At 44.3% G+C, this 27,291-nt stretch overlaps 1 protein-coding gene across 1 annotated transcript; it reads left to right on the forward strand.

The window, feature by feature from the left end:
- Positions 1–1,478: 1,478 nt before the first annotated feature.
- On the forward strand, positions 1,479–13,862 carry LOC142255851 (olfactory receptor 5AP2-like). The gene is made up of 3 exons (XM_075327300.1): positions 1,479–1,562; positions 4,113–4,236; positions 12,904–13,862. Exons 1-3 carry the CDS (start codon positions 1,479–1,481, stop codon positions 13,860–13,862), a joined length of 1,167 nt encoding a protein of 388 aa, XP_075183415.1.
- The last annotated feature ends 13,429 nt before the right edge of the window (positions 13,863–27,291 follow it).

The following is a 27,291-nucleotide window of genomic DNA, read 5'->3' on the forward strand; positions in this document are numbered from 1 at the left end:
TGGACCGCATTATTAATGGCAAATTCGGCCCAAGGAAGGAGGTTAGCCCAGTTGTTATGGTGCGCGGAGATGAAGTGGCGGAAGTAAGTTACCAGGGTCTGATTGGTCCTCTCCACCAGTCCATTGGTCTCAGGATGGTATGCGGAGGAGATGTTAAGCTCTATCTGCAAGAGCTTACAGAGTTCTCTCCAGAAGCGAGACGCGAACTGGGGACCCCGTTCGCTCACCACCTTGTCAGGCATGCTATGCAGCCTAAATACATGTTGAATGAACAAGGTGGCGAGGGCACGTGACGTCGGGAGTCGTGGGAGAGGCACCAAGTGGACCATTTTAGAAAAGTGATCCGTGATGACCCACACGACCCTGTGCCCTGCTGACTTGGGCAGATCTCCCAGGAAGTCCATCCCCACCACTTCCCAGGGACGATCCGGCACCGGCAGTGGGTGAAGAAGACCCGCAGGTCTCTGCCGGGACGGCTTATTCCGTGCACATGACATACAGGCTCCCACATATTCCTGTATGTCTTGGGCTACTCTCGGCCACCAATAATGCCTGGCCACTAGATCTCTGGTCCTTTTGACCGCGAAGTGACCCCCGACCTTGGAGGCATGGGCCTAGGATAGCACCTCATTCTGTAACTCAGGGGGAACGAGGGTCTTGCCCGGTGGCACCTGGTCCAGAGAAATGAGAGTGACCATCCTCAAGCTGTCCGGGGGTAATATAAGACAAGGCTCTTCCTCTTCTTCCTCCAGCACGACCATACAATGCGACAAGGCATCGGCCTGTACGTTCTTCTCACCGGCCACGTGGCGGATAATAAAGCGGAACCGGGAGAAGAACAGAGACCATCGAGTCTGCCTTGGGTTCAGACGTTGTGCTGTCTGGAGGTACGTGAGGTTTTTGTGGTCGGAAAATACCTCAAATGGATGCTTCGCACCCTCTAAGAGATGTCGCCATTCCTGGAATGCCAACTTCATCGCGAGTAACTCCCTGTACCCTATGGAGTAGTTCCTCTTGGCTGGAGAGAAGGTTTTTGAGAAAAAGAAGCACGGATGCTTCCTTCCGCGTTCTTTCTTATGATACAGGACTGCGCCTGCACCGACCGAAGAGGCATCTACCTCCAGTAGGAAGGGTTTAGAGACATTTGGACGATGGAGAATGGGAGCTCTGCAGAAGTGGGTTTTAGGAACGTGAAAGGCCTCTACCGTCTCCCTTGTCCAGGCTTTGGGATTAGCACCCTTGCGGGTAAGGGCAATAATGGGTGCTGCCACTGTTGAGACGTTGGGAATAAACTGGCGATAATAATTGATGAACCCCAAGAATCGCTGGATCGCCTTCAGCGAGCGGGGCTCAGGCCAGTTCATCACTGTCTCCAACTTCCCCGGATCCATTGCCAATCCCTGACTGGACACGATATATCCTAGGAACGGCAAGGACTCACGTTTGAAGACACACTTCTCCAGCTTGGCATATAAGGAATGGGTGCGGAGCCTCTTGAGTACCCGAATGACATCCCTCCGATAGGTGGCAAGATCGGGAGAGAAAATGAGGATGTCATCCAGGTATGCAACCACGGAAAGACACAAATCCCAAAAAATGTCATTCACGAAGTCTTGGAATACAGCAGGGGCATTGCAGAGTCCGAAGGGCATTACGAGATACTCGTAGTGACCGTCCCTGGTGTTGAAGGCGGTCTTCCACTCATCGCCTTTTTGGACTCGTACTAGATTGTATGCCCCCAGTAGGTCCAACTTTGTGAAGACCTTAGCCCCTCGGAATCGATCAAACAACTCCGTAATGAGGGGCAATGGGTATTTGTTCTTAATCGTGATTGCATTTAATCCCCTGTAATCGATACAGGGGCGCAGATCCCCTTCCTTTTTTTGCACAAAAAAGAACCCCGCACCGGCCGGTGATACAGATTTGTGAATAAACCCTTTCGCCAGGCTCTCCTGAATATACTTGGACATAGCCTCCGTCTCTGGAGCAGAGAGTGGATAAACTCTGCCCCTAGGGGGCTCGGAGCCTGGTTTCAGGTCAATTCAGCAATCGTATGGCCGGTGCGGAGAAGAATATCTGCAGCCCTCTTGGAGAAGACATCCCTGTAGGCCTCATAGGGCGCCGGTAAATCCGGCCCCCCCCTATTCCCCGAGGGTCCAACTGACCCAATAGTAGTGGGTAGTCCGGTGGTCACGAGGTGTTCTCTACAAGACCCTGCCCAGGATGAGATCTCCCCAGTTCCCCAGTTGAGCGTAGGAGCATGCTGTCTCAATCAGGGAAGGCCCAGTAAGATCTCATCCATCCCCTCGGGAAGCACCATGAAGGACAGGACACCTGCTCATGGTGTCCTGGTGGTACGTCCATCCTGAGAGGAATGGTGGTCTGGGTAATGGGATCAGCAAGCAGGGACCCGTTGACTACCCGGATCTTAATCGGTTTAGGCAACAGAACCAAGGGAACTGAGTACTGAGTTGCCAGGGAAGTCGAAATGAAGTTGCCATCAGCGCCCAAGTCCAAGCAAGCCAGGGCAGAAAAGACAGTAGTGCTGAATTGCAACTGGGCGTTGATGGTCAACCTAGAGGGTAATGCAGCGTCTAGAGTCCCCCGTCTGACAGAAACTAGACGCTGTCTTTTCCCGATGGTTTTAGGACATCGGGTAGCTATGTGTCCCCTCTGCCCACAGGAAAAGCAGAGGACAGAAGGTCGAGGACTTGTGGCTGCTTTGGACACCTCCATTGACTCCACGGAGTGATCTACAGAGCTAGCTGGAAGACCTGTCTGGTGGAAAGTAGGGACCAGACGCTTTTTGGGCCGGGTATAATTATAAAATCAATGGAGTAGTGCTCCCAGACCCTCACTTATAATATAAAAAACTCCTTGTCCATATGGACTTTATAAGATAAAGTTTATTCAGTCTGGAAACTTCAGGAAGCATTTTGCACACTCCCCTATCACATGAGGGAAATGACATCATACCTGGAAAGAGACCATACATTCTGGCATTTTCCTTTGTTTAAGCCCTGAGTGTATGATCTGCCTCCAGGTTAGTGGGTGTGACCAGTTGAGCAAGACTACATGGCTGTCCCCTTCTCTATAAGCTTTATGGCTGTGTGTAGTTCCTGCCACATACAAATGTATGTGCTGGTTTCAGGTTACTCGAACAGGCAATCACAGCCTTCCCATTTTCTGTGCCGGTGTCTGTGATTGCCTGACATCAAAGTACTGTAAAGAGAAATAAATCATTAAAAAAATGACATAGCGCTCCACAGTATTTTTGATTCTCAGCACAGATAAAGCGGACAGCTATGGACTGCCACCCCCCACTGCCTGGCTTTACCTTTGGCAATCAAAATTCAGAGAAGCCCAATATATTTTTTTAATTATTTAAATAAATATTTTTTAAAAAATTGTATGGGCTCCTGCCATATTTTGATGGCCAGCCAGGTAAAACCAGGCAGCGGGGGGGCTGAAATCCTCAGCGCAGGGTGGCCCAAGCTGTCTGGGCCTTCCCTGCTCCAAATTACAGCCCACAGCCACCCCAGAAAATGACGCATTCATAGAAATGATATTTTCTGGTTTCTTTACCTGGTTCATCCAGCAGCCCGGTGGCACACTGGGTAATAATGGGGTTAGGGCCAGCTTTGTATTATCAGATTGGTACTAAGCCCCAAATTCATGATGTCACGCCAATTAGACATGACCACCATGAATTTCTAATAAACAGTAAAAAAACCCACATCACATAAAAAAAACTATTAGAAATAAAGCAAAAAAAACATTTTGAGACTCCATCTTTATTATAAAAAAAGCCTTTGTCCGACGTAGTCCACAGGGAGAGCAATGTCAGGTCTGCTTCATTGCTCTGTACAGACAAGCGTCTATACAGAGTGAGAAGCAGGCTAAGCCATGGACTCGGGTGAACCCTGACGTCACTGCGAACACAGCCAAAAAACGCCGAAGACTGCCGAGTGACGAGCAGTGCAGTGAATACCGCCGGAAGTTAATGATCAGATCCGGAAGCAAAGCCGTCCGAGAGATTGCGGGTCTGCAGGATGCGTCACTGGACTGGTAAGTATAATCATAATGTTTTTTAATAATATGCTTTTTTATAGCCCCTGGACTCGAACTGTATCACGAGTTTCCCAGGAAAACCCCTGGTCGGGACCTTGTGCATGAACATTGTGTTCAGTACGGGTCCAGAACTTTACAGTTCGGGTGTGCCCATCACTAATGAAGGTATCTTTCATGAAGATTGTGTGCTAAATAAAGTTTAGTTAAAAGGAAATTGTTTCTGTAATGTGTTGCCCAACTACATCAATGACAATGACCGGCGACAGTGTGGCAGATGAGCCGCTAAAGAATGTCACCCCTCGGCCGGGGCGGATCACATGCACAACACCAGATTGAGGAAGGAGAGTGGAGCCCTGCCGGCCAACGTCTGCCTCCCCTTCAAACTCATCCTGAAGCCAGCAATAAGCAGGGAAACAAACAGCCCTGAAAGCCAACTGGTACAACAATTTTAATCAAACCCAAATGCAAAAATTATCTTTTGTCCAAAACACATACATACAAGTTAAAAACAAATTACCCCCAGCATGTGTGACTTAGAGACTCTCTAGTTATATATTGGATGAAGTTGCCAGGGCTGGGCATCACTAAAATATGAGAAGTTGACAAAATCTTTTGTGACTGGAAGAAAAAGGCCAAAAGTCATCACACACCAGGAAGTTGCTCCTTCCGTTTTAGTTTTTCTTTCCAGAGCTCACGCAGCAGCTGGAATATGTTTTGCATTGGCCGGTTCATCCACATTGTTTTTATATTATATTCCCCAGCTGCTGCAAAATTTCCAAGAGACAAAAAAGATGTTACATATGTAATTGAAAATGTAAAAACATTCTTGAGAACCTAAATTTTTGCTGTAACGTAACGACTATACGTTGCATTCATGTTTCTTCCCCCTTTGGAGCCCATGCACTTGTTAGTATGTGGTTGAATTGGATTCTACCATGGTCAAGTGTGAAAATAATGACAAAGTATTCACTCTGTCCATAATAAAGAGATAAGAATGTAAGAATTTGGGGTAGAGGTCTTTACGGTGTTTACTGTGTGACGCGTTACTTCCTCCGGTGCTCTCACATCATAAACTGGAATGACTTGATTCTTATTTGATGCCTACAATTTCCTTCTAGTTATTGGAGGAACTCAGCCCCTCAATTGTACAATATTTGTGGTTTTCTTAGGAATTCCTCAGCAGTCGTCACTTTCTGTGTCTTTGTAATTGACAATTGTGAAAGACTATATAAAAAAACAGGAAAACGAAAAAATAAAACTGACGGAATTTAGAGGAAGGAGTCATTTTCTATTCAACTTTAATTTGTCTTTGCTGACTTATTAAAGTTTAGTAAAAATATAAAAAAAGGAGAAGAGATACCAGAGGGCAACTGTCACGCTGGGTACGGGGAAGTAACACGCAAACAGCAAAAGGGAAGGGAAACCCTGTGTACAGGGAAGGGGGAGATGGTGACCCCTGACCAAACCTACCGCTGGTCCCTGGGGTCTCTCACTACCCTAGATAGGTTCCATACCTATGCACCAAGCTGGATACCTGACTCTAGATATCTCTAGTGCTGGCCTCTAAATAGGGAACGGATAGGATAAGCTCTTCATCAACCCCATTGAACAACTATAGAGACACAAGGAGGACACACAGAAGAAAAGTATGAACTACTTAGCCATAGATGACTCAGGTAGAAGTTCAGCAGAGTTTTCAGTAACGATACCACCTGCTTGCAATCTCGACTTGAAGGAACTGAAAAATATCACCAGCACCAGTCCAAACTAGAAAAGAGTATTTAAACACCAAAGGAATATTGATGATCAGCAACTGGTTGGAAGGCGAGCTCCTGCTGGATCCAAAAGAGGGAGAGATGAATGCAACAGGAAAGCTACCTATACCAATGAATACTGACAGGAGGAATAATGGAAAGTCAGGGAGCATTCTGCGCAGCCAAACACTGTGACCTTCTATGGCCAGAAACCACATGACTGTTTGTCTCCCATGACCAGAATCGGACTGGCTACCGTAGGAACCTCCAGTAATACCAGGCCTGGCCACGGTTACCTGCACTTAACTCTGGAGCTCTCACCTGAGCTCCGGAGTGCAGCCTGGACTGAACTCAGGGTTTGCAGGATTGAACCGCGAGCACCGTCTGATTCCACGACGATTGCGGTTCAGTTCATGTCCCATCTGCGGACAGGTCAGGCTGAGCTCCGGAGCTCAGCTGAGAGCTTCGAAGTTCAGCCTGGCCTGTCTGCAGCCGCCATGAACTGAACCGCAATCCCCGGCGAATCAGTCGGCGCTTGCGGTTCAGTCCTGCAAACCCAGAGTTCAGTTCAGGCTGCACTCTGGAGCTCAGGTGAGATCTCCAGAGTTCAGTGAAGGTAACCGTGGCCAGGCCTGGTATTACTGGAGGTTCCTCCGGTAACCAGTCCGACACTGCCCATGACACACCCGTGACAACATCCCAGTTCAACTCTGGTCTAAATTACAGTCTAAGCTCCCAAGCACCCCCTCTTTGATGTACGATATATGGACATAGGATATCATCATGGCATAACCACTAAAATACTATTAATAAAGGTAAAGTATGTTGGGTATAAATTCCTGTAACTATTTAATAATTCCTATTTATTTTTTATGTTATTTTGTGCAGTGTTATTAGGCAGCATAATTAAGCTCTGGTGTATTGCTTAATCTTGTATTTATATAACACAGAATCTGACCTTAGAAATTGCTTAATTTCACCCTCCCCTCCTCCCAGTGATCCATGGCACTTACATTAATAAGACCTCCATAGGACAATAGACACAATTGTTCTTGGAAATGATTTTCATTCTTCATCTGCTCGATTTTGTTTTAACAAATTTATAGTTATTGAGTTAAATTTAATAATTGTGATATTTTCAGAACAGAATGGACATTGTGTGATATCAGTTTTGTAAATGTCTGCATTGAATAGATATTTCTGTAAATATTTTTATATTATTTTTTGTTATTAAATGCTTTTTTTCTTAAGGTATGATTCTACTTAGATTTCTTTTGATACTTTATTTTTTTTTTTAGAATTTTCTATTTGTATTTAATTCATTTCAGGCACAGGCGCTGAGAGATCTAATCTCAGTTTCATACTTTTATTACCTGAATTCTACCTGAATCCTCTACATTGTAAAGCGCTGTGGCACTATAGAAATAATTATTATGATGATGATTATTATTATTATTATATTTGTTTTGTTTAGTTTTTCCTTTTTTTATATGTCTTAAATTTCAATTTTTGCTGTAAATAACAAAAAAAAACCTTTGGCCATTTCGTCATTCATTGCCCAAATAGGACTGGAATTTTTCATTTTGTGCTCATTTTTCTACCCTGTGGTCAGCATTTTGCATTAGTGTTAGTAAGGGTTCGTGCACTCAACCAATTATATTGGATGAGTGCTATCCATGGTTTTCACGGATAGCACTCATACCCATGATATTCTATGGGGCTGTGCACATGTCCAATTTTTTTTTCTTGATGAAGAGGACCACTTAGTCCGAGGAACAAATCTGAAACATGTCCGATTTTGATCCAAGAGTTGTATCAAAATCAGCAATTCAAGCCAATGGATCTGTGAAAAACATCGGACCACACCAATTTTCCTGGACTGACATAATAGAGAAGGTGGAGAAACTTTGTTTTTTCCTCTCCACCTCCAAGAAAAATTGATGTCACTCAGCTCAAACTCTGATCAGAATAATTGGACCATTTTCTTGGGTTGAGAGAAAACGGTCTTGTGACCCTACCATAAAAAAGTCCAAAACACTGAAGATGTATAACTTCCATTGTACTTTTTACTGATGAAAACATAGAAAGAATGAATGCAAAAGTCACCTTTAGAGCCCTTCTCACTATTGGCATTTTCTTGAAGTCACTTTAATATTTTGACTTGTGGTTTTCACAGATTTTTTACGTGAAATATATAAAAATGGCACACACGATTTATGAAAGCCCCAAATTGTCTTGTTTTCTGTCTTTAACTGATTTTTTGTGCCTTTTTGTATCACAAAAAGTTGCATGTTTTGTAAAATGTCTCAAAAAATTTGACTTTTTAACTGGTGTACATAAAATTATTCCTTGGGGGGACTGGAGTAGAGTTATGCCAAATTTTGCAACTTTCTAAAAAGTGACAAAAATCAGTCTAAGCATCTGGAAAATTCAAAGTGACACAAAAATAAGAAAACAAAATAACAACAATTTTGACAAAAGGCACAAATCGTTTTGGAAATTTTTCCTAAATCCAAAAGTCAATAATTGAGTGGAGTCCATGCCAAAAAACTGGAGGAATCCAATGATGAATCTGGCCTATTTATGCATAGGTCCTATGCATAAAAACATAAACTTCAGTGGACTTTTAGTGTAGTGATGGAGAAATTTAAAGGGGTTCTCTAGAATTAACTGAGTGGTACACCACCTACCACCCTCATTAATCAGCTTTTTCTGCACCATTGAGGCTGGTTGTAAAAAATGCATAGAACTGGAACAGCATGGCTTCATACTTTGCTCAGTGCCTTCTCCCTATTGATACTACTTATCCTATTCACTTGAAAAGGAGACAATGTGCAGCCGCTAAACAATGTAGGGAACCATTTTCTTACTCTATACCTTGGTTTTATCCAGTGTCCAACAAAACAGATAACTGCTGATTGGTGAAGGCTGTTAGGCGGGCTTTGCACGTTGCAACATCGGTAACAATGTGTTACCGATGCTGCAGCAATAGTCCCGCCCCCGTCGCACGTTCGATATATAGTGAAAGCTGCCGTAGCGATTATTATCGCTACGGCAGCTTTACACACACATACCTGCCGTGCGACGTCCCTCTGGCCGGCGACCCGCCTCCTTCCTTAGGGGGCGGGTCGTGCGGCGTCACAGTGACGTCACACGGCAGGCGGCCAATTGAAGTGGAGGGGCGGAGATGAGCAGGATGTAAACATCCCGCCCACCTCCGTCCTTCTCATTGCAGCCGGCGGCAGGTAAGGTGAAGTTCCTCGCTCCTGCGGCTTCACACACAGCGATGTGTGCTGCCGCAGGAACGAGGAACTACATCGTACCTGTCGCTCCCTTGGCATTATGGAAATGTCGGAGGCTGCAGCGATGATACGATAACGACGCTTTTGCGCTCGTTCATCGTATCATCTAGGATTTACACACTACGACATCGCAAGTGACGCCGGATGTGCGTCACTTTCGATTTGACCCCACCGACATCGCACCTGCGATGTCGTAGTGTGCAAAGCCCGCCTTAGTGTCAAACCTTCACCGATATATCGATATATCTGATGGAGAAGTCATCAATATGTAAGTCTTTTAATAAATCTAAACCTTCTTTTAGGAATTCTTGGAAACTCAGCATCTTAATTGTACCAAAACATTGTCCTTAACTACGGCCAGGTCACTGCGGTGGTCTCTTGATCAAAGATTTTTAAGGCCATATGAACAACAGATGACTATAAGTAGATCCTGCTATTGTCAAAAAGATATAATGAGTTGAATACTAGTGACGAGCGAATTGTAACTATTCGGGTTTGGATTATTCGTAATGAATCCCAAAATACTATTCTGGTATTTGTCATGAATAATGAACCTAATGTAAGTAAATGGGGAAACCAAGCATTTTTCATCAAAAATGCTCAGGTTCCCACTTGATTTGCATTAGGTTCATTATTCATGACGACTACCAAAATAATACTTTGGGATTCATTACAAATAAACCAAACCCAATAGTTACTATTCACCCATCACTATTGAATACATATGAGAGCAGCCAAACTGTCCCTTTATATCTGACCTTAGAGAAAACTAGGGTCAGCATGGGGAATATTTACAAGGAGTATTGAGGACTCGCCCTAGTCATCTCCAGTATCTTTAAGATTAAAAGGGTTGGAAGAAATAGGAAAACTGAGACTCAAGTACAATTGCCTTTTTTTTGTCCTTTCCATAAATTTTTCCTGTTCCTATCACCAATATATATTTTTTTTTTTTATTTTTTTTTTACAAACTTTTTGTAAGTCATTAGTAAGTTATTTGCAAAATGAATTTGTCAAAATGGATTTTAATCAAGAAGCAATTCAACTAAAATTGTTACAATCTAAACTTTATTTCAATTTCTAGAATTTTCCGGTCACAACGTGTGCGATGAGTCTTTATGTTTTGGATGTCATGGCTCCATCCATGAACTTCTCTACAGCAGCACAGGCTCCATGACAGCTCACCATGATGTGATTATGTCATTTTAATATACTATCAGGTCTTATAGCGTTGGCCTATTTTGCAGGATATCTTCTGGTTTTGCATAATTTCTATGGATTTAGGTAGGTACAAACTTTTCCTCTTGTCTATACTAGTTCAGTCAATGTCAAAAATATGGCCTTTCTATTTAGCTTTGCAATATTATTTTGCTTTAGGCTAGAGCTTCATAGTGTTTAAGGTTGAATGTAGACTTAAAGGGAATTTGTCAGCAGGTTTTTGCTATGTAATCTGAAAACAGCATCTTGTAGGGGTTAACGCACAGATTTCAATGATGTGTCTATCATCATACTGTGTGCTGTTGTTTACCTGCAATGTTTGTTTTGAGCCTCAGGAGATTATCATTGCCACCCCTCCTATGATCAGCAGTTCACTGTCTTTAGACATTGTATATAGAGAGCCTGGTGTGGGCAGGAACAGCTTTCTCAGTTCTTCTACATGGCTATATCTAAAAACTCTGATTGTTTCAGATCCGCTGCACCCAGTAAACTAAGTGATACATCGTTGGATTCAGAGTGTCTTTGACTACATCATGATGCTCTCAGATGGGGAAGCAAAAACCTGCTGACATACAGTACCGACCAAAAGTTTGGACACACCTTCTCATTCAAAGAGTTTTCTTTATTTTCATGACTTTAAAAATTGTAGATTCACATTGAAGACATCAAAACTATGAAAGAAAACATGTGGAATGAAATACTTAAAGTGGGAAACAACTGAAAATATGTCTTATATTCTAGGTTCTTCAAAGTAGCCACCTTTTGCTTTGATTACTGCTTTGCACACTCTTGGCATTCTCTTGATAAGCTTCAAGAGGTAGTCACCAGAAATGGTCTTCCAACAGTCTTGAAGGAGTTCCCAGAGATGCTTAGCACTTGTTGTCCCTTTTGCCTTCACTCTGCAGTCCAGCTCACCCCAAACCATCTCGATTGGGTTCAGGTCTGGTGACTGTGGAGGCCAGGTCATCTGGCGTAGCACCCCATCACTCTCCTTCTTAGTCAAATAGCCCTTACACAGCCTGGAGGTGTGTTTGGGGTCATTGTCCTGTTGAAAAATAAATGATGGTCCAACTAAACGCAAACTGGATGGAATAGCATGCCGCTGGAAGATGCTGTGGTAGCCATGCTGGTTCAGTATGCCTTCAAGTTTGAATAAATCCCCAACAGTGTCACCAGCAAAGCACCCCCACACCATCACACCTCCTCCTCCATGCTTCACGGTGGGAACCAGGCATGTAGAGTCCATCCGTTCACCTTTTCTACAAAGACACGGTGGTTTGATCCAAAGATCTCAAATTTGGACTCATCAGACCAAAGCACAGATTTCCACTGGTCTAATGTCTATTCCTTGTGTTCTTTAGCCCAAACAAGTCTCTTCTACTTGTTGCCTGTCCTTAGAAGTGGTTTCGTAACAGCTATTTTACCGTGAAGGCCTGCTGCACAAAGTCTCCTCTTAATAGTTGTTCTAGAGATGAGAAGATGTGTCCAAACTTTTGGTCTGTACTGTATTCCCTTTAAGTCCATTGACTTCAACCTGTAATGCTTGCGTCCAGTGTAGGGACAGCGAGCCGGATTAGTGGACCCACTGAACCACAGGGAGACCTGGGCTTACCCTTTAGAGGGAGGGGCTTAACTAAGCACCACTCCCAAGGCAATGACTGGGACTGTGGCAGTTGACCCCCGACACAGGAGACGTACTCTGGTATAAGCATATTTGCACGCAGGTACAGGCGGGATGACTGAGGCAGACAGGTATGGTGGGCACAGCAGGGACAGATAGGTATGGGAAGGCAAACTCAGGTACAGGACACAGACACAGGGATAACGCGACCTGACAACTAGCTAGATAGACAGGACACTGACTAACTAAAGGTGTTGTTGCACAGGCACCTCCCCTACTGGGAGGGTGCCTTAAATACAAAGTGCCATAGGCTGAGAGGAAATGGCATGCCGGTGTTTTAAGAGATGGACTGGTGTGTGCATGTACTAGGCACACTCCTGGAAGACCTGGGCTGCATGCACAGGCCCGGTCTGGGAAGGAGGCAGTAGCACATGTGCATGGCCGGGGGAGTGCGGGGGAGAATGCGACCTGGCTGGAGTGGAGAGTAAGTTTGTGTCCCCGCAGGGATGCCGGGGCTACACAACCCATAGCCTAACATGTCACAAGACCATTTTTCTTTCATCCAAGGAGATCAATCCAATTCTGTTAATCACATTCTGATCACAGTGGGAGCCGACTTTTTCGGTGTTGGGGAAAAAAATGGTTTCTTCATTTTATCTATATCTCCAGTCCATGAAAATTGGACTGCACTCGGAAATCATCGAGTCCAATTTGTTCCACAGACCCATAAAGTCCTCGGACAGAGGAAAAAAATTAAATGTGCACAGCCCCATAAAATAACATGTGGACCGGTGCTATCTGTCAAAACGATGGGTAGCACTTTTCTGATTTTTACAGTCGTGTGCATAAGCCCTTATGAATATATTATCTGATCTAAACTACATTTATAATTTATTATTGGTTCTATATCTATTATGTCCATTTTCTTTTTTTTTTCTAGCAGAAATCTACAATGACTTGAAAAAAAGAAACCTCACCAGGATCAATGAATTTCTTCTGTCCGGCCTCTCGGACGTCTTGGAGATACAGCGTTTACTCTTTGTGCTCTTTTTTTGTATATATGTTATAACAGTTTTTGCAAATGTATTTATTATTTTTGTGATTCAATTTAGTTCTAATCTAAAGACTCCAATGTATTTTTTTCTGGCCAATTTTTCTTTTTTAGAAATCTGTTACGTCACATCAACGGTTCCCAAAATGCTTTCGAACTTTCTAGCTACTCGTAAAACCATCTCATTTTATGGGTGCGTGATGCAAATGTATTGGTTTCTACTATTGGGAGGGGCAGAGTGCTACATGTTGGCCGCCATGGCCTATGATCGATATCACGCCATATGCCATCCCCTTCAATATTGTGCTTTTCTCAGCCGGCGGGTTTGTATTCAGCTTATCTCTGGCTCGTGGGTTATCGGGGCAGTGAATGCCCTCATACACACCGTGCTCACGTTTACAATGCCTTTTTGCCTTAATAAAATTGATCATTTTTTTTGTGATATTCCCCCTTTACTCAAACTGGCATGTATAGATACCTGGTTCAATGAAGTTGTCATTTTTGTGATCAGTGGGTCGGTCATTGTGGGGTCTTTTATACTAACGATGATCTCTTATGTAAAGATCATATCCACCATTGTTAATATGAAGTCAAACACCAGCAGGGTGAAGGCCTTCTCTACTTGTGTCTCCCACTTCACAGTTGTAATCATATTTTTTGGTTCTGGAATTTTCATGTATTTTAGACCCAAATCCAGCTATGCCATGGACCAAGACAGGTTGGTTGCGTTGATGTATACGATCATCGCCCCGTTACTAAATCCATTCATATACACATTTAGAAATGGAAATGTAAAGGTTGCCATCAACAGACTAATACATCAAATGGTGAGCACCCCAAAATACTGAGTGGCCATGGTTGTGAGGATATTTGATTCAGATGTTTGATAGCGTTTTTGAATAAGATGTAAGATATAGAAGAATGAAGAAAGTTCTCCACCACTATCTTCTTCTAATTATTCCTCTCTGTCATCTTCTGCCACCAATTCACTCCAATTCTCTATCCCTAGATAGTGATGGATGGACAGTGAGAGAGAGATGAATGAATGGAAAGATGAATAGATGGGTGGATAAATGCATATATAAATGGATAGATGAATGGATAGATAGGGAGATAGATAGATGGATAGATTATTATAGACATTATACTATAATAATAAGACTATCCATCTATACATTACAGGGTACTTTACATGCTGCAACATCGCTAGCGATGTCGAGCGCGATAGCACCCGCCCCCGTCGTTGGTGCGATATGTGGTGCTCGCTGCCGTAGCCAACATTATCGCTACGGCAGCGTCACACGCACATACCTGTTCAGTGACGTCGCTGTGACCGCCGAACAATCCTTCCTTCAAGGGGGAGGTGCGTTCGGCGTCATAGTGACGTCACTGCGGCGTCACTAAGTGGCCGCCCAATATAAGCGGAGGGGCAGAGATGAGTGGGACGTAACATCCCGCCCATCTTCTTCCTTCCGCATTGCCGGTGGACGCAGGTAAGGAGATGTTCGTTGCTCCCGCGGTGTCACACATAGCGATGTGTGCTGCCGCAGGAACGACGAACAACATCGTACCTGCAGCAGCAACAATATTAAGCAAAGGAGCGACGTGTCAATGATCACCGTTTTTGAATGATTTTGCGCTCGTTGATTGTCACTCCTTGGTGTCACACGCTGTGATGTCGCTAACGGTGCCGGATGTGCGTCACTAACGACGTGACCCCGACGATATATCGGTAGCGATGTCGTAGCGTGTAAAGGCGGCGTCAGACTATCTGGCTTTATTGTACTACCATTTCTAAGTTTTTAACTATTTGAGAAGAAAGGATCTGGATTTTTAAAAGATCGGTTACTGGATACATTTTTTCTATTTTTCCATATATCTCTGTTCGGCATTGCAGCATCCGAGCAATAGATCTTCAAAGGGGTAAGGTGAGCTGAAAGACTTTCTTCCTTTTTTCATAGATAGATAGATGGATGGATGGATAGATGGGTGGATACATGGATGGATAAATGGATGAAAGATGGATAGATCGGTGGATAGATGGATGGATGGATGGATAGATAGATAGATAGATGGATGATAGATGGATGACAGATGGGTGGATAGATGGGTGGGTGGATAGATGGATGGATAGATGGATGGATAGATGAATAGATGGGTAGATAGATGGATAGATGGGTGGATACATGGATGGATAAATGGATGAAAGATGGATAGATCGGTGGATAGATGGATGGATGGATGGATAGATAGATAGATAGATGGATGATAGATGGATAGATGGGTGGATACATGGATGGATAAATGGATGAAAGATGGATAGATCGGTGGATAGATGGATGGATGGATGGATGGATAGATAGATAGATGGATGATAGATGGATGACAGATGGGTGGATAGATGGGTGGGTGGATAGATGGATGTATAGATGAATTAGATGAATAGATGGGTAGATAGATGGATAGATGGGTAGATGGCTGTATGGTAGATGGATGTACAGATGGGTGCATAGATGGATGTATAGATAGATAGGCAGATAAATAGAGGGATAAATGATAGATGGACAGATCATAGATGGATAGATGAACAGATGGGTAGATGGATAGATAGATGGATAGATGGATGGATGATGGATAAATGTATAGATGGCTGGATGGATAGATGGATGGATGAGTGGATTGATAGCTAGATAGACAGATAGATGGATGGATATATTAATGATAAATGGGTAGAGGGATGGATAGATAGCTGGATTGATATATGGATAGATAGATGGATGATAGATGGATGTTGGATGAATGGATGGATGGATGAATAGATAAATGGATTTATAGATAGATAGATTGGTAGGTAGATAGACAGATGGATAGATGAATAGATGGATGGATGGATGAATGGATGATAAATGGGTAGATGGATGGATAGATAGATGGATGGATATATGAATAGATGTTGGATGAATAGATGGACATAGATGGGTAGATGGATGGATACTGTAGATAGATGGATAGAAAGGATAGACAGATAGATAGATAGATGGAAAAAAAGACGGCAGCACTCTAAAAGTAACAACAAAAGTGGACTTTATTAAACCATGTGGCAACATTTCGGTTGTTTGCCAACCTTTGTCCAGCAGTGTGATATTGCAAACAGTAAGTATATAAGCAGTGATACATAATTGTGTGAGTATAATCCCATTAATATAAATATGGAGGATATTATATTGTTACATCCATTAGAAGAACAATATAAAATGCATACATAGTGACATATTAAAGGGAATCTGTCACCACTTTGACCTTTTTAAACTGTTATTATGGGCATACAGGTTATACAATACTGAAAAAACCATACCTGGATATATGGATATGCATATCAGATGCCTTGTTGTGGAAAAATCATCTTCTATCACTTTCTGTAACTGAGCTCCTCCAGGCTATGGGGTGGATACTGCCTGAACGATAACTCCGCCTCCAGAGCGTATTTTAAATAAAATGGGCGTTACCAGTGTGACACAAGTAATTGACACAGAACAGGAGAAATTAACTTTGTCTTCTTGCAAACACATTTTTGGCAGCTCCCTGAGCTCTGCTTCATTGCAATACTGTCTGCCTGTGAGATGGAGGCTGAAGCCGAGAGGCACCTGCGGAAGTGTCAGTTATAATCACAGACAGGTCTGTATTGAAAGCAGAGTGCAGCCATCACACATTACACTGGGAATGCCCCTTTTTTTTTAAAATAGTCTCTGAAGGCGAAGTTATCTTCCAGGCAGTATCTGCCCCATAGCCTGGAAGAGCTCATTTACATAAAGTGATAAAACATGACTTATCCACATCAAGCCACCTGATATGAGACATACAGGTCGGACATTTTTCAGCACCCCATAACCTGTATGTCCAAATGAACAGTTTAAAAAGGTCAAAGTGGTGACAGATTCCCTTTAATCCACAATACACTTAGTACATATAATATATACAGATAGCACTCATATGCTGCATAAACTGCAAAAGTACAATCCCAGTGCAATAAATGTGCAAGTGTTCCTTATAACTACATATGATGCATTACTCATTCATAATAAAGAAGGTTTAAGTATAAGCGCCTTATCATTACCATGTACATGTCTGCTATCAGCTAATCGGTAAATATGAGGGAATCCATGTGGTCACCGCACTTGCACACTAGTGCTTTTACATCACAAGGAGCCATCTTTAATATTGGAGACAACATGAATGACATCGCATCTGCACACTAGCGCTTAGTTATTTACGGGATAGATAGATGATAGACAGAGATATGGACAGACAGAAACACATAAGCGGGCTTTACACGCTGGGACATCGCTAGCATTTTCTGGCGATGTCGAGCGCGATAGCAACCGCCCGGTCGTACGACCGATATGTGGTGATCGCTGCCGTAGCGAACATTATCGCTACGGCAGCGTCACACGCACATACCTGCTCTGCGACGTCTCTCTGGCCGGCGAACCGCCTCCTTTCTAAGGGGGCGGTTCGTGCCGCGTCACAGCGACGTCACACGGCAGGCGGCCAATAGAAGCGGAGGGGCGGAGATGAGCGGGACGTAAACATCCCGCCCAACTTCTTCCTTCCGCATTGCCAGTGGAGGCAGGTAAGGAGATGTTCGTCGCTCCTGCGGTGTCACACATAGCGATGTGTGCTGCCGCAGAAACGACGAACAACATCGCTAATAAGCAGAAAACGATTTTTTTGTTTCAGGACGACCTCTCCGCGACAAACGATTTTGACCGCTTTGTGATCGTTTAAGGTCACTCATAAGTGTCACACTCTGCGATCTTGTTAATGAAGCCGGATGTGCGTCACAAACACCGTGACCCCGACGATAATTCATTAACAATATTGTAGCGTGTAAAGCCCGCTATATAGTTGCACAACCTCCTGATATATTATGAAACTGCACCCTGTGGAGCTTATTGTGCAGTTTTTTATTATAAAATAAATAAATAAATGTAAAAAACTAAGTGAGGTCTCCCCAGTTTTTTTATAACCAGCCACGGTAAAGCAGACAGCTGCAGGCTATTATCAGGCAGGGAAGGTGCATGGTTATTTGGCCCTCTCCAGCCTAAAAATACCAGCCCACAGCCACAGTAGAAATGGTGCATCACATTAGCTGCTCCAATTATGGCACTTTCCCTGGCTCTTCCTGATTGCTCTATTGTGGTTGCAATCAGAGTAATGATATTTGGCAAAAAAAAGAGGAAAGCCAGCACTGCCTAATTGCATAATGGCATGTGTGATGCCCTGGCCTATCAGGTCGTCACAGGGTATTGTGCAATTTGCCCTTCTGCCCTTCCTCCTGCTTGGTTATGGGTCCCCAACTATGGTGTTGCCAACAGCAGTCAATCAAAATCCTAGGAACACTCTGTACCACACCCACCAGACACACCAGTGGACGGCCTGAGTGGAATGGGGTCGCCCACTTGGGGGGTTGGTTAAGGGGAGGTCAGGAGTGTCAGGAGTCAGTCAGAGAAAGGCAGAGTGAAGTAGAGGAAGTGAAGGAGAGAGGAGGTCAGGACTTGGGCTTCTTGGAAGTAACTAGGTGACAGACGGTGGTCTGGGCCTAGTAGGAGCTGGACCCCCGATCACAGGGAATTGTGACAACGGGCACGGAACTGTCGAGGAGGACAGCCGGCGGCCTTGTACCATCACCGGGCTGGGACCAGGGCACGACGGGGTACGTGGACCCTAGGTCAGGGAGTAGCTTCAGGCAACCTGACAATTTACCCGACGAGGACAGAGCCTTCAAGATCCGCTCTCCACCCGCTCCAAAATCGGGGTACTGGCGCATCGAGGGGGATAGGAAAATCCCAAGCGTGAACCCTGAGAGCAAGCTACCACAGTTAACCACACTGGGGAGCGAGACCCGACTAGTTTCATGCTACCGGGGCCAAATGAGAAGTCAACTAGGTGCCAGGGAAAAGGTCACAGATCATCAGGCAACACCATTGGGGACAGGACCCAAACTAGCCCCCATAGGCGGCAGCGGTGTCCAGAACTTTGGTTTACCAAGTTGTCGGTGTTAGCTTTATGGGCTGAGTGAGTACGCAAGAGACCCTTTCACCCCCAATGGCACTCCTCAACACCATCACCGAGTCCCAGGGCATCCCCCCTACCTGTGGAGGGGTTAAACACTCAGCTGCCCACTCCACCGCTCCCGGGTACTCCCAGCTGCAGCGGTGGTACTCCATCTTACCACACACCACGGGTGGTGTCACGAATTTTAATTATACTCTCCCCTGTAAATACCCCCTTTATTTGAGTGGCCGCACGACCCCCGGGTCCGGACGCCCCTCGAGGCACCGCGGATCCGGATCCTAGCAGCCCGGCTGCTGACACGGGGGCGGCACACATGCAACAAATAAATAGTGTAAATTCACAACATCATTCCAACTGTACTATAATACAAAATGAGATTTTTAGCAAAACAATTGATCAATTTTTTGAGCCACCCCTGCCACGTCACGGCGAATCTCAATAGGGGGGGTCCTACTCTATATTTTATATTTTCATTGTGCCATGCGGCCTCCTAATTACATTAAAAGCATATTCAAGCAACACATATACCCGTAACATTTCAGAACCGCTTCCATGTTGCAAAGAGAGGCGACTGCGAATAAAGGCAGCCCAGGCCCAGCATGTGCAGCAAATGCCACACACACCAGGACAATGTCAGAACTTGCCCTTACAGTGCCAGACCAGCACCCATGAATGAAGGCGGAGCAGTCCCAAGTAAATGGTGCCTAATTAACAATGCCCAAGGAAAAGGGTGAGGTGGCTGAATGTGAACAGCCACCAAAATTAATTTTGATAGAAACAGAAGGAATTTGCAAAGAACAACAGGCGTGCACGGCATGGTGAAGGTCAACCACCAGACCAATTAATAACAAAAAAAAGAGGAAAGCCAGCAATGCCTGAGAATGGCATGCAACAATTAAATAGTGTGAATTCACAACATAATTCCAACTGTACTATAATACAAAATGAGATTTTTAGCAAACAATTGATCAATTTTTTGAGCCACCCCTGCCACATCACGGCAAATCTCAATAGGGGGGTAACATTTAGAACCGCTTCCATGTTGCAAAAATTAATCATCTCTATTCTTGTTATTTCAACCAGGGGTGGGATTCAGCCAGTTCTGTCCAGTTCAGGTGAACCGGTTGTTAAAATAGCAGCTGGTTCCCCAAACAGGCAAGAAACGACTCCGGCAATCCAGTTCTCTGTATTCACTTGTGTAAGTGTCTTTAAGACACTAACACAAATGAATCCTCGTACCTCCGTACGCGCCGCACTTCTGGGTTTAATGGAGCCTGTCTGCTCCCTGACCTGGCGTGAAGCAACGCGCTGACGCTGCAGAGGTAATGGAAGCGGGATGAGGTTGCTCATCCTGCTGCCACCTGCCAGCGTCAATGAGCCTGCAGAGTGCCGTGGAGGAGGACAGAGGATAGAGGAGAGGCCGCCAGTGCTTGGAGCAGGTAAGAGCTCAGTGAGCCGAAGATGCAGGGAGACAAGAATCATCAGGGGAGAGGCGCCACATAAGATGGGAACTATATGGGAAAAGGAGCCATATGGAACAGGATTTGTAGAGGAAAAGGAGCACATGAGATGTGATCTGCTGGGAAAAGAGGCCATGATGGGATCTGCAGGGGACAAGAGCCATGATGGGCTCTGCAGGGGATAGAAGCCATAATGGGATGGGATCTGCAGGGGAAAGAGGCCATAATGGGATGAGATCTGCAGGGGAAAGAGCCATAATGGGATGGGATCTGCAGGGGAAAGAGCCATAATGGGATGGGATCTGCAGGGGAAAGAGCCATAATGGGATGGGATCTGCTGGGGGAAAGAGACCATAATGGGATGGGACCTGCAGGGGAAAGAGGCCATAATGGGATGGGATCTGCAGGGGAAGGACGCCATAATGGGATGGGATCTGCTGGTGAAAGAGGCCATGATGGGATCTGCAGAGGGAAAGAAGCCATATGGGACGGGATCTGCAGGGGAAAGAGGCCATAATGGGATGGGATCTGCAGGGGAAAGAGGCCATAATGGGGTGGGATCTGCAGGGTAAAGAGGCCATAATGGGATGGGATCTGCAGGTGGAAGAGGCCATAATGGGATGGGATCTGTAAGGGAATAGACCACATGGGATGGGATCTGTAGGGGGAAAGGAGCCACATGGGATGGGATCTGCAGTGGAAAGAGACCACATGGGATGGGATCTGTAGAGGGAAAGGAGCCACATGGGATGGGATTTGCACTGGAAAAGCAGCTATATGAAATGAGATCTGTATGGGGAAGGTCGTCCGTTGCAATTTTAGCAGGGCTCCTTTAACAATAATTTTTAAAAATTGTAGAAAAACCGTTTAATACAATATGACTGACAGTGACTGAAACAACTGGTGCTGAACAGGAGAGTGAAGGTAGAGGAGGGGAAGAAGGGGAAATAGATTATAATTTAAATTACTTGTATTTTTTGGTTAAGGAAAGTCCGTGAAAATGGGTGTGGCTAACAAAATGCGTGTGCTTACAGAATGAGTGTGGTTTTCAAATGGGCAAGGTTTACAGAGAACCTGTTGTTAAAAATTTGAATCCCATCAGTGCTTTTAACCTGTCAGCGAGCAGTATACCTAGAATCCTCAGCTCGCCCTAAACTCACCTTGCCTAGTGAGTAGGCCGATGAGTACACTAGACTCATCATTAAACGTATAAACACGGAGGGAAAGGAAAGATAGACGGGGAATAAACAGAAGGATACGAAACACCAAACTTCACCATAGCAGACAGACTTTAGAGTAGCAGGTGGATGGGAACAGGACACTTCCTCAGCAGTACCTTCCACCAGGCTGGCCAAAGTAGAAATGAACAACAGCAGAGTCTGCTGGGAAGGCTCCAGTATTTGACCTAAATGGGTGTGGAGCCAAAGCAGCTACAGCTGACCTGCACTGCTCTGAGCTGCTGGCAACAAAATCTGAAATTAACTCATGAAACGCCAAAGGAAAGGAACTATGGAGATGAGAGGCTTCAGTCCTAAGACTGTCACTAGTCTCAAAACAGCAGGGAGATGAACTAGACAATGGCACATCAATGTGAGATGTATCAAGAAAGTTAGCTGTGTCCATCAGTACAGTCTCCAGAGCATGGAAACACCAGGGGATGTGGAGGGGGCCATAGGGCCATAGGAGGGCAACAACCCAGCAGCAGGACTCATTGAAGAAAATGGGGCTGAGTTCTAAAATCCTGTGCACAGTTGTGGTGCTGTTTTTGGAAGACAGCAGCCGTGTTTTTATAATCTTGAATATATAAATACTAGCTGTACTACCCGGCTTTGCCCGGGTTAATAACTGCCATTAACAAAATAGAATGTATTAACAAAAATGTATTTTGCACACAAAAACCACAAAACAAATATATATAAATGTAATTATAATGTCTGTCTCCCCCTCTGTTTATATCTCTCCGTCTCTCTATCTCTTTGTCTGTCTGTCTCTTTCCCTGTCTGTCTCTGACTGTCTCTGTCTCTTTCTCTGTCTGTCTCAATCTCTTTCCCTGTCTATCTATCTCTTTCCCTGTCTGTCTATCTATCTCTGTCACTTTCCCTGTCTGTCTCTTTCCCTGTCTGTCTCTTTCCCTCTCTTTCCCTCTCTTTCCCTCTGTCTCTTTCCCTGTGTCTGTCTCTTTGTCTGTCTCTTTACCTGTCTTTGTCTGTCTCTTACCCTGTCTGTCTCTTTCCCTCTCTTTCCCTGTCTGTTTCCTGTGTCTGTCTTTTGTCTGTGTCTGTCTCTTTACCTATCTGTGCCTGTCCCTTAACCTGTGTCTCTCTTTCCCTCTCTTTCCCTGTCTGTCTCTTTCCCTGTCTGTCTCTTTACCTGTCTGTGTCTGTCTCTTAACCTGTCTCTCTCTTTCCCTCTCTTTCCCTGTCTCTTTCCCTGTCAGTCTGTCTCTTTGTCTGTGTTTGTCTCTTTGTGTCTGTCTCTTACCCTGTCTATGTCTGTTTCTTACCCTGTCTGTGTCTGCCTCTTTCCCTGTTTGTGTCTGTCTCTTTCCCTGGCTGCATTGTGACACGCCAACGTTCCATTTAAGGGCGTGGCTGCGCAATCTTCTGCAGTTCTGGCTGCACTGTGACTCCCAGCTCCATTCACTTTAATGGAGGCAGTTTTTTTGGTGAATAACTGTAAAGCGCGGGGTTAAAATTTCCCCTCAAAACATAGCCTATGACGCTCTCGGAGTCCAGAAGTTTGAGTGTGCAAAATTTTGTGGCTGTAGCTGCGACGGTGCGGATGCCAATCCCGGACATACACACACACACACACACATACATACACACACACATACATACGCACATTCAGCTTTATATATTAGATATATTAAAGATAATATACATGTAAACATACAATACATCTGGGGTTAATAATGTAAAACCTAAATGTAATTTTGTAGTCTTTAGGGTAATTGAAGGAATACACAAGGGCATTTCTTAATCTTTCTATTTGTAATTTAGAACATTTTAGCTTTGTGTAATTGAGCACCACAGAGATTTCCAGGGTCCCCTGTGTCTGACAAACGCTATATAACACCAAGGATTCAGTGTATACAGAGTAAATGTGCTGACCGTATGTGACGTGTGACTCCGCAGCGTTTATATTTCTCATTATTTGTGCAGACAGGTTTGTATGTAACTCTGCTTATAACATGTGAATACGATTTTCAAAACATATTTTGGATTTTTTACATTCTAGAGATTATTGAGCTGCGGATTTGCCTTAAATTTTTGCTGCTTGTTTCATCCTATCCTATATAACATACATAGGTTTTGCTGTATGGAATCGATACATATTTGCATCTGAGCCTACTCTCATGACTGAGTGTTCCTTGTATACAGTATGATCAGGTATTCATCTAAACAGTATATATACTGTACATACCACCAATCAGCCGCCCATGACTTTATAAATATTTCATGGGTCCTCCTTGCAGCACCATATCTTACCTATCGGCTGTGAATGTGTCCCGTGGTATCTGCGTTGGGTGACAGCAGCAGATTCCTTCAGTTCTGTAACTTGTTCAGGGGGCTCTCATAGATCATATTAATTTTTCAGCACAGTCGTTGACCAGACTAAGATCTACAAAAGGTCGAGGCCAAGTCCGTGTGTGTTTGTCATGTCCATTATACTATTCCTTAACATTGGCCAATGCCATTAGTGAATACCATTGCCATTAAGGGGGTACTTTGCCTCGGGGGGTACATGTCAAAGTAATATGCACAAGAGTGCCAGGTACCAAACTTGCCCAGTAGAATATTGTCCAAAGCATCAAACTGTGTCCACCGATTTGTCTTCTTAATGCTCTCTGATGCCATCTACTCACCAGGTAAATAATGCACATGCACCCTGATGTCAACATAACGGAAAAGAAAGCATAATTCACAAGACCATACCTCCTCCTTCCATTGCTCTATGGCCCACTTCAAATACCCACATAGCCATAAACACTTTCATCAGTGATCAGGGGCCTACATGGGCACTCTTAATGGTCTTTTGTTATTCATACTTGTATAGAGCAGTGTGTGATTTGCTCTCTGTTCTAAGACCTTTTGTCACACAGAGATTTTCACAATCTTCACCGACTGTCGTGGCGGCGTCAGGTTCTGTTCAGACTACAGATTCTGACACTCTGCCTGAGTAATTCTCTGGTGTCTGGGATCAACACAGGAAAACTCAGATGTTGACCTGCTGTGTGTTGATTTACAGGCAGGCTAGCTAGGGTTAATCCCTGCTAGTCTGCTTTTTAGTCTCCTTTGAGCACATGTTGTGGGGAAGCCAATCACATCTGCTCCCCTCCTATTTATGATGGATAATCCTTCCACCTATGCCAGCTAAAATTTATCTTAGTTTATCTTTTGAGGTGTGGCGTTCCAGACTATTTGATGGTTGTAATACTTATTTCTTTGTAGGTATGATCAGGAAAAGAGACAAGAATAGGACATCACCATTAGGAGTATCCCTGAGGTTAGGGATAGCGCAGGGAACCCTAGAGTGAGGACAGCCTAGAGGCCCCTATGCCTCATTATTCAACAGTCGAATGGTGACACCTTTCTATGATCATTTTGAAGTGAACCTGACAGCAGATACAAGCTGACTAATCCTTGGGGAGCAAGTATCGCCCACTGGCCATATTTTCTCAGTCAGGTTTTTGACTCTGAAACTCTGCAACATTTCAGAGAAAAATATACTTTACATGCCGCCTGCCACTCTGGATTGAATGGTCTCTGCCTAGGTGCTTGGCGACTCTTAAAATATACTCGTCTATGATACACTGGAGGGTTTTAGAGTTAAACATACATGACTAAGACCGGACAGCCAGTGCCTGATACATGCTGTATGTGGATCAGGCAGTATGTATCAGCTGTCAGGTTTACTTTAAGCAATATATGTTAAAGTAACTCATTTATGGCAATGGATTAGAAGAGCGAGCCTACATTCCCCATTCACATCATTATGGATGCCCATGACTTTGTCGCCAACCCACCGGAATCCTTTATTGGACATCTTTTGGTAGAGATAAGCAGAGCATAATGGGAGCACCCCACAAGATTTGCTATTTTCAAATTTTGACCCTTATATTTGCCCATTTTTACTAATTCTATCACAATAACTTTAAAAACTGACTCTTACTGCCTAAGGCCACCTAGGTCCATGCCCACATGTACCAGAGACACAGGCACACATAAACCCATTAAAATCAATGGGTTTATGTGCACGCACGTGTGCAGCAATTGGCCCGTGCCTCCGTGTAGAGCAGACATGAGCCAATGTGCTCCACATGGATGCATGTCCGTTTTTCTCCAGCAGCACGGGTGTCACGTGGCCCGCACACGTACCACATGGATGTAGTGTGGATGCGGGCCCACGTGACACGTGCCGGAGAAACACACGTGTCATTGTAAAAATAACACATACTCACCTCCACCAGCCCTGCAGTCTCTGCTGCGGCTGTCACCTGCATCCAACCCCCAGTGAATTTGAACAACGTATCTTCTTCACTGGGGGCCGGAAGCAGCGTCAGTGGGGTGTGGCCTGTGCTGGACACTGTCATTCAGCACCACAGACAGCTCCGGAAGAATCAGGTAAGGCGGGACAATCCCTTCTCCGTGTGTTATTACGTATAACACATGGAGAACATGCATGTGCTACAAACACGGCACACGGGGAGCAAAACACCCCTTTAATACGTCCGTGAAAAAACGGAACTTTTTTTCACGTGTGTGTGAAGGGGGCCTAATACTGTACACCCGGCCCAGTAAACTACTGCACATGTTCTAGTAAGAAACTCACTGGACAAGATATCTAACTTACGCTACAATACAGAAAATTGAAGGCATGTAAAATGTTTATATATTTCAATTTGCTGTCTATTGGGATGCGATCAGTGAGACGGGAATAAAGCATCTCTCTAGCGTTTTTACGGTCATGGCCAAAATTGTTGGCACTCTTGAAATTGTTCCAGAAAATGAAGTATTTCTCTCAAAAAATTATTTCATTAACACATGTTTTATTATACACATGTTTATTTCCTTTATGTGTATTGGGACAAGAGAAAAAAAGTGAGAAAAAAGGCAAATTTGACATAATTTCACACAAACCCCCCCAAAAACGGTCCAGACAAAATTGTTGGCACCTTCAACTTCAAATTTGGTTGTGCGTCCTTTGGAATAAATAACTGCAATCAGTCACTTCCTATCCCTGTCCACAAGCTTCTTACTCCTCTCACCTGGAATCTCAGACTCTTCTCTATAAACTGCTCCAGGTCTCTCATACTTGAAGGCGTCTTCTCCCGACAGCAATTTTAAGATCTCTATAGAGGTGCCCAATGGGATTTAGATCGGGACTCATTGCTGCCACTCCAGATGTCTCCAGCGTTTGGTTTCCATCCATGTCTGGTGGCCATTGGCCATTCCATCCATGTTTGGGGTCATTATCCTATGGAGACTCATGACCTAGGACACAAACCCAGCTTTCTGACACTGGGCACTACATTATTACCCAAAATCCTTTGGTAATCTCCAGGTTTTGAAATCCCTTACACAAAGTCAAGGCATCCAGTAACAGAGGCAGCAAAGCAACTCCAAAACATCTTTGAACCTACACCATATTTGACTGTAGGTTTCATAAATTATTCTCCATCTTCAGGACCAAAACTGTTTGGTCCTCAAGAAGGAGAATAATCTCTGGAACGCATAGT

The sequence above is a fragment of the Anomaloglossus baeobatrachus genome, chromosome 11 (genome assembly GCF_048569485.1).
Source record: "Anomaloglossus baeobatrachus isolate aAnoBae1 chromosome 11, aAnoBae1.hap1, whole genome shotgun sequence".
Classification (NCBI taxonomy): Eukaryota; Metazoa; Chordata; class Amphibia; order Anura; family Aromobatidae; genus Anomaloglossus; species Anomaloglossus baeobatrachus.

Coding starts and splice junctions, on each gene's coding strand:
- LOC142255851 (XM_075327300.1), top strand. CDS start 1,479: ATGGGTGCGGAGCCTCTTGAGTACCCGAATGACATCCCTCCGATAGGT. Junction 1,563..4,112: donor AAAATGAGGATGTCATCCAG/GTATGCAACCAC, acceptor GCTTTTTTATAG/CCCCTGGACTCGAACTGTAT. Junction 4,237..12,903: donor TGTGCCCATCACTAATGAAG/GTATCTTTCATG, acceptor TTTTTTTTCTAG/CAGAAATCTACAATGACTTG.